This window comes from Colletes latitarsis, chromosome 13, assembly GCF_051014445.1.
Source record: "Colletes latitarsis isolate SP2378_abdomen chromosome 13, iyColLati1, whole genome shotgun sequence".
NCBI classification, from domain to species: Eukaryota; Metazoa; Arthropoda; class Insecta; order Hymenoptera; family Colletidae; genus Colletes; species Colletes latitarsis.
The window spans coordinates 11,698,077-11,709,453 of NC_135146.1; the positions used below are offsets into that span (position 1 = coordinate 11,698,077).

The following is an 11,377-nucleotide window of genomic DNA, read 5'->3' on the forward strand; positions in this document are numbered from 1 at the left end:
GTCCAATCCGTTCAGGAGTTATGACATTTTAAAGATTCGCATGAAATTTTCAGGCAACATTCCTGGCCATAAATTACAATTTCGATTAGGAATTTTTTTCTCGAAAATGATTAGGATTTCCAGGGTATGTCTATTCACCTAAAATGATTGTAATTGACCCCCACAGCTAACAATATTTTTTTCAGAACGATTTGAAATATTTTAATTTTGTCGAAAAATTTCACACCTTCTCGAATTTTTTTTTAGAAAGTTGGTAGGATTTCGAGGGTATGTCTATTCACCAAAAATGATTGTAATTGACCCCCACAGCTAACAATATTTTTTTCAGAACGATTTGAAATTTTTTAATTTTGTCGAAAAATTCAGGCACCTACCCCCTGTCGATTTTCCTTAAAAATTCGTTTTTCATTTTTAGTAATTTTGTTTGACATCCTATAGAAAAGTTTTCTAATACTTCTTTGTAGGTATCTATGAGCTCTACTTCAGAGAAAAGTTTCATTAAAATATATTCACTATTGTAAGAGTTATGGCTGTTTGAATATTGGACCATTTTTATGGGGTTCTTCTCATTTTTCGGAGTCAAGGAACAACTTTTTCAATATTGTCAGAATTTCTACATATTCTACGTTAAAATACGCGTTGTTTGCTTTTTTGAAAATGGAAATCCTTCAACCCGTTCAGGAATTATGATGTTTTAAAGATATGCATGAAAATTCAGTGAAACATATCAATGATATGGTCAGACATTATATTTTTGGAAAAGAATTTTTTTCTCGAAAATGGTTAGGATTTCGGGTGTATGTCTGATGACCAAAAATGATTATAATCGACCCCTGCAACTAACCATAATTTTTTTAAAACGATTTAAAATTTTTTAATTTTGTCGAAAAATTTGTCCCCCTTTCTGAATTCTTCTTATTTTTCGGGGTCAAGGATCAACTTTTCGAATATTTTTGTAATTTCTACATATTCTGCGTCAAAATACGCGTCGTTTGCATTTTTGAAACCTAAAATCCTTCAATCCGTTCAGGAGTTATGACATTTTAAAGATTCGCATGAAATTTCAGGGGAGCATTTCTGGCCATAAATTACATTTTCGATTAGGAATTTTTTTCTCGAAAATGGTTAGGATTTCGAGGGTATATCTATTCACCAAAAATGATTGTAATCGACACTCTCAACCAAAACTAATTTTTCCAGAATGATTCGAAACTTTTCAATTTGTGAAAACCTTTCAATAAACAATTTGTCATAAAAAATTCATCACATTAAATGAATAACACAAAATGTCTACGAATTTTTCTACAGCACATACATGTATTACACATCATCATAAACAATATAATAAAATAAGAAAGACACAAATAAAAGTGAAATTTGTGAAAACCTTTCAATAAACAATTTGCCCCAAAAATTCTTCACATTAAATGAATAAGATAAAATGTCCACGAATTTTTCTATAGAATATACATGTATATAATAAAATAAGAAAAACACAAACACAAATGAAATTAGCGAAAACATCAATGAAAAAGTCAAAAGTAAAAATATCTAAAAATTGTTTTACAGCATATACATGAAAAAGAACATAATAAAATAAGAAATGGACAAGTACAAGTGAAATTAGTGAAACAGTGAACTAAAAGGAGGTTTACCTACCAAATTCAACAGGTAAACGTTGGTGACAGTCCTCATCCTCTTGTTACGTGCCAAAGTGATCAACACCAACGAATTGCCAACCACGGAAAGTAAAAATATCGTCCCGTACAAAGGTATAATTAAGTTTTCCAAGATATTTGCTTGGCCAGGCTTCGCGATTGTGGACGAAGTGACGTTCACAACAATGGAAGTCATCGTGGAAAGCAAGAATACGCCGCTAAGAAACGTTTGGTCCGTATCAATATTGCCAAAATAATCGAGGGATATTGCATTATCGGACACGTTGTAATCTACCACCGTCATTTTCGATCCTGTCCCTCCGTTTTACATCACACTTTACGTTACATAAATACTCCGAGTAAAGTCCCGTTAAAATAGAATTAATTAAAACGATTCACACTTTGTATTTACACTCGACGAAACACATAATTGCTTTCGTTGCTCCCTCAGCTTAAAACTCATTCCAGTGGGCACTTGTGAAATCTGGAACGGTGGTTTCGCCGGACCTGGAAAATAAGAAAATATATTAGAGAAGTGAACGAAATTTTATTGTAATTTAAATGTGTAATAATATTACCAGCACGAATATTTTACTTAGAAAAGAAAGTTGAAGGAAATGTTAAACTTTGCCAAGAATGGTAGAAATATATTAAATTTAGTAATCATTGAAAATTATTGTGATTGAAATCTGTGAGAATATTTTACTTCTTGCAAAAGAAAATCTAAATAAAATATTAAACTGCACCAAAAATGGAAAAACGAATTAAATTTAGTAATAAAAATTATTGCATCTTAAACGTGTGAGAATATTTTACTTGTTGCAAAAGAAAACTAAAGAAAATGTTAAACTTTACCAAAAATGGAGAAATAAATTAAATTTAATAATTATTGAAAATTATTGTGATTGAAATGTGTGAGAATATTTTACTTCTTGCAAAAGAAATCTAAATAAAATATTAAACTGCACCAAAAATGGAAAAACGAATTAAATTTAGTAATAAAAATTATTGTAATTTAAACATGTGAGAATATTTTACTTGTTGCAAAAGAAAACTAAATAAAATGTTAAACTTTACCAAAAATGGAGAAATAAATTAAATTTAGTAATTATTGAAAATTATTGTGATTGAAATCTGAGAGAATATTTTACTTCTTGCAAAAGAAAATCTAAATAAATATTAAATTGTATCAAAAATGGAAAAATGAATTAAATTTAGTGATAAAAATAATTGTAATTTAAACGTGTGAGAATATTTTTCTTCTTGCAAAAGAAAACTAAAGACAATGTTAAGATTTATCGAAAATGATAGAAATAAATTAAATTTAGTAATCATTGAAAATTATTGTGATTGAAATCTGTGAGAATATTTTACTTCTTGCAATAGAAAATCTAAATTATCTTTGATATTATATTATATTTGCTTTTTAATATACTATAATATAATATAATATAATATTAAAGATAATTTATACCTGATTTATTTTGATAATTTTCAGAAAGCAAATATAATATAATATAATATCAAAGATAATTTATACCTCATTTATTTTGATTATTTTCAAATGCAAATATAATATCAAAGATAATTTATACCTGATTTATTTCAATAATTTTGAAAAAGCAAATATAATATGGTATATAATATAATATATTATAATATAATATAATTGCTTTTTATATAATTTATTATAATATAATTTTGAAAAAGCAAATATAATATGGAATATAATATAATATATTATAATATAATATAATTGCTTTTTGAAATAAATCAGGTATAAATTATCTTTGATATTATATTATATTATATTTGCTTTCTGAAAATTATCAAAATAAATCAGGTATAAATTATCTTTGATATTATATTATATTATATTTAATATTATATTTGCTCTTTGAGAATTATCAAAATAAATCAGGTATAAATTGTCTTTAATATTATATTATAATATATTATATGATATTATACTATTATATTATAATATATTAAAAAGCAAATATAATATAATGTCAAAGATAATTTATACCTGATTTATTTCAATAATTTTGAAAAAGCAATTATATTATATTATAATATATTATATTATATTCCATATTATATTTGCTTTCTGAAAATTATCAAAATAAATCAGGTATAAATTATCTTTGATATTATATTATATTATCTTTGATATTATATTTGCTTTTTGAGAATTATCAAAATAAATCAGGTATAAATTATCTTTAATATTATAATATATTATATTTGCTTTTTGAAAATTATCGAAATAAATCAAGTATAAATTATCTTTAATATCATATTATATTATCTTTGACATTATATTTCTATTTGAAAATGATCAAAATAAAAAATTGTATCAAGAATGGAAAAATAAATTAAATTCAGTAATAAAAATAATTGTAATTAATAAAAGTATTAAATTTCACCAAAACTGGGAAGAATTAATCGCAAAATGTTATCGTAAAATATTTCATAATAAATACAAGCATCTTGAATTTTCCTGTTTTAAAATATCGACGAATTCGATGAATAATGTTTAAAACAAATTCGTTAATCGGATAAAGAGGCACGACGACGACAAAAACAGTAAATTGGGGCCAACGAGTGCAATTTTATCGGGAACAACAATATCTCGAGCAGTATTATAAAATATGCAACGTGGTAAATAATTGAATGGGTTATTCTCTGATCCTGTCGAGCAAAATTCGACTAAAATTTCAGGTTAGACCACGATAAATTGCTAACGTAATTAATTCGATTACACGTTACTCTATGTGTGTGTAAACGATTGCTTGAAGACATAATTCCTATTCGTAACAGTTTCATTCTGTGCAGACTGCTCTAACTGAGTTTATACATGCAAAATAGGGAATTCATTAGCCGTCTGCCCTCAGCAAAGATGTGATCCTTGGATTACAGTAATTTCATAACGAGAATATTCCATTCTTCGAATGTTCGCGTAACACGAGACCATTCAAACAAATACCGAAAGCATATTCTTTAATAATTCGATTGTTATTCGAATCTCTTGGCAAACGAAGCATATTTTCTCCTGTAATCAATAATTATCAGCTCGTTTTGTCTATTATTAAATTTAAAATTCAAAATTTCAAGAAAGAAATTTGCAAATTCGATTTCTAAATAATCTGCAGGTAATGAGATTTTTATTCTGTATTTTATAAATTTTATTTTTATTAATCGAAGCTGGGGCGATCGTTCGAATAACTGGACACATTATTCGCGGAATATTCAGGCGAGAATCGATTAACCTAAAATGAAATATCGTTGGAATTGCGTCGATGAGAAGCAACACCATCTATAGAAATGCTCGCTCACCGATATGGCTAGTGATTCGTCGTTAAAAGCGTCGTAGCTTCCGTCATCTTGGTCCTCGCACGAGTGTACGAACTACCGAAGAATATACACTTTTTAAGGAAATATTTCACCGCGATAAAATCACCATGCTCGACGATATTAAAACAGTCCATGGTTGAAAATCTCTCACATTTATTCCCTGCTAAACGTTCTCTATTTCAAGACAATTACATATGTACACAACTTTCTCAATGCATTCTATACATTTTTACCCGTAAATTATTCTCTGTATAATACACACTTAGATTATTAAATTACTAAATACAGTATAAGAGTTTTCCTTCTAATGGTGTTTGAAATTAGTTGTAATGGTATAATTTAAATGTCCTCTGGCATTAAATTTAATAATATTGTCATTGCTTTTTCGAAAATTATCGAAATAAATCAGGTATAAATATCTTTGATATTATACTATATTATATTTGATATTATATTATATTATCTTTGATATTATATTATATTATATTATCTTTGATATTATATTATATTATCTTTGATATTATATTATATTATATTATATTATATTTGATATTATATTTGCTGTTCGAACATTATCGAAATAAATCAGGTATAAATTATCTTTGATATTATATTATATTATCATTGATATTATATTATATTATCTTTGATATTATATTATATTATCTTTGATATTATATTATATTATATTCGATATTATATTATATTATCTTTGATATTATATTATATTTATCTTTGATATTATATTATATTATATTATCTTTGATATTATATTATATTATATTATATTATATTTGATATTATATTTGCTGTTCGAACATTATCGAAATAAATCAGGTATAAATTATCTTTGATATTATATTATATTATCTTTGATATTATATTATATTATCATTGATATTATATTATATTATCATTGATATTATATTATATTATCTTTGATATTATATTATATTATCATTGATATTATATTATATTATCTTTGATATTATATTATATTATCTTTGATATTATATTATATTATCTTTGATATTATATTATATTTATCTTTGATATTGTATTATATTATATTTGTATTTGAAAATTATCAAAATAAATCAGGTATAAATTATCTTTAATATTATATTATATTATCTTTGATATTATATTTGCTTTCTGAAAATTATCAAAATAAAAAATTATCAACGTTGTCAGTGCAATTTCAGTCAACCAAATTGATTCATTTGTGTGTAATCATGCAATTAATAAAAGTCATAACTAAAACCATTAATTTCTTTTTTTTTTAATTAGCCTGAAGAAAAATTGTGTCTAATTTTCTAATTTCCAAAAGTGTGAATATAATTTCTAAGCATTTTGCTTTCCAATGAATTTACTGCACTTTTGGTTTCGAGATAGTTCGAGTTCTTGAAACGGAAACGCGACCAAGGAAACATTACGGAACGTCCATTAAAAGTTTCTCTTCCGCTTATGAATCGATTAAAAATTACCGATGCGTTCCCATCTGTAATCAAACAGGTTCCCAGATCGCCAGAAACGTTCCAAGCTTTTGACAAATCGAAAGAAAGTTGACTCTCGACGAAGATCGTTCACGTTGATAAAATAAACGATTGCATTTTTTAACGCGAGTTTTCGATTTTCGACGATGATTAAGGACCCTGTTATCTCGTGGTTTTAACAAAGTACAATTTAAATTGTCGAGGGAACGCGAAAGAGTTGCAAACTTCCGTTACTCCCGTTAAATAAGCGATCTTTTTTTGAAAGATAAAGGATGTCGAGTAATGGCAAATGTTTTCTTTGGAAAATGTGCTCTAATACATTGGAAGTTTACTCGACGATCATAATGGATATTTCTTGTACGATATTTGCTATAATAATTTCGAACTTTGTTGTCGAGAAATTAATAATCAATTATAGAAACGTAAGTTGATATTTGAAATTGTAAATTTTTTAATTCCATCGACAAGTTAGTTGACTTCCAAGTTCGATAATTTTGGAAATGATAATATTTTTAAGAAATTTAAGATTTACGATATTTCGTTTCAGGATTCTTAAGTTACAAATGGACGATTCAAATTTTATTTTAAAACACGTTTCGTAGAAATGATAATTAATTAAACTGTACGAGAAAAATAATATTTTTTATTGTGTGACGTCGGACAATGAAACAATCAATCGACGTATAGAAATTTGAATTTTATTTTTCAATGTAATAAAATTCTAATCGATAAAGCTACGTGATTTGTGCCTCGATGCAAATAAATATCAAAGAACAATTTATGAAATCACGATTTCGTAAATAAACATTCTTCAACTTTAATTTCTTAGGCTGAATTGCACGTGACAGTGATGAAACAATTTTAGGGGATTAAAAACACTTTTAATGCAATTACATAAAATAAAACGAAACACTATGACTGTCAACGAAATATTCACTTAGAAATTTAGACTGTTTCCAACTGTTTCAGACAGTTTTTAATGTATTTTTACAGTTTTGATTGAGCCAGAATAATTTATCAAAAAGAGTTAATTTAAGTAATAAAATAAAACAAATAACACTATGACTGTAAAAACAAAATTCACTTAGAAATTTAGACTGTTTCCAACTGTTTCAGACAGTTTTTAATGTACTTAAGAATTTTGATCGAGTCAGAATAATTTAGCAAAATAATTAATTTAAAGATAAAATAAAACAAATGGAAGATTGACTGTCGAGAAAATAGATATTCACATAGAAATTCAGACTGTTTCCAACTGTTTGAGACAGTTTTTAATGCACTTGATAGTTTTAATTGAGTCAGAATAATTTAAGAATAAAATAAAACAAATAACAGTACGACTGTCAACAAGAAACTGTGCCTGTTTCCAACTGATTGAAACAGTTTTTAATGTACTTGAGAATTTTGATTGAACCAAAATAATTAATTTAAAAATAAAATAAAACAAATGGAAGATTGACTGTCGAAAAAATAGATATTCACTTGGAAATTCAGACTGTTTCCAACTGTTTGAGACAGTTTTTAATGCACTTGATAGTTTTAATTGAGTCAGAATAATTTAAGAATAAAATAAAACAAATAACAGTACGACTGTCAACAAAATATTCACTTAAAAATTCAGTCTGTTTCCAACTGTTTCAGTTTTTAATGTACTTGATAGTTTTAATTGAGTCAGAATAATTTAAGAATAAAATAAAACAAATAACAGTACGACTGTCAACAAAATATTCACTTAAAAATTCAGTCTGTTTCCAACTGTTTGAGACAGTTTTTATTATACTTAAGAATTTTGATTGAGTCAGAATAATTTAGCAAAATAATTAATTTAAAAATAAAATAAAACAAATGGAACATTGACTGTCGAGAAAATAGATATTCACTTGGAAATTCAGTCTGTTTCCAACTGTTTGAGACAGTTTTTAATGTACTTAAGAATTTTGATTGAACCAAAATAATTAATGTAAAAATAAAATAAAACAAGTGGAAGATTGACTGTCGAGAAAATAGATATTCACTTGGAAATTCAGTCTGTTTCCAACTGTTTGAGACAGTTTTTAATGTACTTGAGAATTTTGATTGAACCAAAATAATTAATTTAAAAATAAAATAAAACAAGTGGAAGATTGACTGTCGAGAAAATAGATATTCACTTGGAAGTTTAGTCTGTTTCCAACTGTTTGAGACAGTTTTTAATGTACTTAAGAATTTTCATTGAACCAAAATAATTAATTTAAAAATAAAATAAAACTTGACTGTCGAGAAAATAGATATTCACTTGGAAGTTTAGTCTGTTTTTAACTGTTTGGGACAGTTCGTTTTTAATTAACTCGTCAGTTCCGATCGAGGGGGAGTATTTAGGAGTTTAAAGTGATAACACTGGATAATTAGAGCGACGCAAGTAGTGACGGTGGACGCGCGATGCGACCAGGAGAAATGACGAAGCGCACGCGACGGATCCTGGCCGACAACTGAACCTAGGACCAGTTTCGTAGCGGTTCGGGCCAGCGCTCACGTCTCTAGCATAACGAATCGTTTTTCTGCTTCCATCGTTTCCAACCTTGGACAGCGAACATACCTATCGACGCTGTTAATAATCTCAAATCGTTCGTCCTCTCCTCGAAAACGTAAACAGAGTCCACCGAAAGTCTCCTAAATACCACTGTTCTCAACTCAAGGATACGAAACACGGTAATTTCGTTCATTTTATCAAATGAAATTACATAATAACTGGCCATAATTTTGTTTGTTATTTTCTTGGTGAAATAATGGGGGTCCCTTTTTCAATTTTGTGGATTTTATAACACAAAATTTGGGAGTTCGACATTTTTGATTTTCTTAAATTTTTATTAATTAGTAACAGTCCATAGTGGTATTATTTTTTGTTTTGTATGTTTCTCTTCGAGTTTGTGGATTTTGTAATATAAAAATTTAGAGATATTTCATGTTTTGGCAAGAAATAATAATTTTGTTCATTTTCTCAAATGTAATTAATTAGTAACAGTCTATAGTGGTATTATTATTTCTTTTGTATGTATTTCTCTTCGAGTTTGTGGATTTTGTAATATAAGAATTTAGAAATATTTCATGTTTTATGAAGAAACAGTAATTTCGTTCATTTTATCACATGGAATTGCATAATAACTGGCCATAATTTTGTTTGTTATTCTCTTGGTGAAATAATGGGAGACCCTTTTTCAATTTTGTGAATTTTATAACTTTTTGGGAGTCAGACATTTTTGATTTTCTTTAATTTTAATTAGTAACAGTCCATAGTGGTATTATTATTTTTTGTTATGTGTTTTTCCTCGAGTTTGTGGGTTTTGTAATATAAGAATTTAGAAATATTTCATGTTTTATGAAGAAACAGTAATTTCGTTCATTTTATCACATGGAATTGCATAATAACTGGCCATAATTTTGTTTGTTATTTTCTTGGTGAAATAATGGGAGACCCTTTTTCAATTTTGTGAATTTTATAACTTTTTGGGAGTCAGACATTTTTGATTTTCTTTAATTTTAATTAGTAACAGTCCATAGTGGTATTATTATTTTTTGTTATGTGTTTTTCCTCGAGTTTGTGGGTTTTGTAATATAAGAATTTAGAAATATTTCATGTTTTATGAAGAAACAGTAATTTCGTTCATTTTATCACATGGAATTGCATAATAACTGGCCATAATTTTGTTTGTTATTTTCTTGGTGAAATAATGGGAGTTCCTTGTTCAATTTTGTGGATTTTATAACTTTTTAGGAGTCAGACATTTTTGATTTTCTTAAAATTTAATTAATAACAGTCCATAGTGGTATTATTTTTTGTTTTGTATGTTTCTCTTCGAGTTTGTGGATTTTGTAATATAAGAACTTAGAAATATTTCATGTTTTATGAAGAAACAGTAATTTCGTTCATTTTCTCAAATGTAATTAATTAGTAACAGTCCATAGTGATATTATTATTCTTTTTATGTGTTTCTCTTCACGTTTGTGGATTTTGTAACATAAGAATTTAGAAAAATTTCAAATTTTGGCAAGAAACATTAATTTTATCCATTTTCTCAAGTGTAATTAAATAATAACAGTCCATAGTGATATTATTATTTTTTTTTATGTGTTTCTCTTCGAGTTTGTGGATTTTGTAACATAAGAATTTAGAAATATTTCAAATTTTGACAAGAAACATTAATTTTATCCATTTTCTCAAGTGTAATTAAATAATAACAGTCCATAGTGGTATTATTATTTTTTTTTATGTGTTTCTCTTCGAGTTTGTGAATTTTGTAACATAAGAATTTAGAAATATTTCAAATTTCATCAAGAAACATTAATTTTATCCATTTTCTCAAGTGTAATTAATTAGTAACAGTCCATATTGGTATTATTATTTTTTTTTATGTGTTTCTCTTCGAGTTTGTGGATTTTGTAACATAAGAATTTAGAAATATTCTAAATTTTATCAAGAAACAGTAATTTTGTTCATTTTCTCAAATGTAATTAATTAGTAACAATCCATAGTGATATTATTATTCTTTTTGTGTGTTTCTCTTCACGTTTGTGGATTTTGTAACATAAGAATTTAGAAAAATTTCAAATTTTGGCAAGAAACAGTAAGTTTATCCATTTTCTCAAGTGTAATTAATTAGTAACAGTCCATAGTGGTATTATTTTTTGTTTTATATGTGTTTCTCTTCGAGTTTGTGGATTTTGTAACATAAGAATTTAGAAATATTCTAAATTTTATCAAGAAACAGTAATTTTGTTCATTTTCTCAAATGTAATTAATTAGTAACAATCCATAGTGATATTATTATTCTTTTTATGTGTTTCTCTTCACGTTTGTGGACTTTGTAACATAAGAATTTAGAAATATTT

The 11,377-nt window shown here is 26.3% G+C and overlaps 1 protein-coding gene across 3 annotated transcripts in view; it reads right to left on the reverse strand.

Annotated features, from left to right (window-relative positions):
• Nucleotides 1-8,878, reverse strand: part of LOC143349297 (cholecystokinin receptor type A) — a 62,281-nt gene extending 53,403 nt beyond the window's left edge. For 2 of the 3 annotated variants that reach the window (XM_076780432.1, XM_076780430.1), the window contains exons 1-3: nucleotides 8,787-8,878; nucleotides 4,998-5,189; nucleotides 1,660-2,165 (exon numbers count right to left, since the gene is read on the reverse strand). In XM_076780432.1, the coding sequence (XP_076636547.1) occupies nucleotides 1,660-1,962 (303 nt within the window). In that variant the 5' untranslated portion in view covers nucleotides 1,963-2,165; nucleotides 4,998-5,189; nucleotides 8,787-8,878. Of the gene's footprint in view, nucleotides 1-1,659; nucleotides 2,166-4,997; nucleotides 5,263-8,786 lie in introns of all 3 variants that reach the window. The other variant, XM_076780431.1, reaches the window with a different exon arrangement.
• Between the last annotated feature and the right edge of the window lie 2,499 nt (nucleotides 8,879-11,377).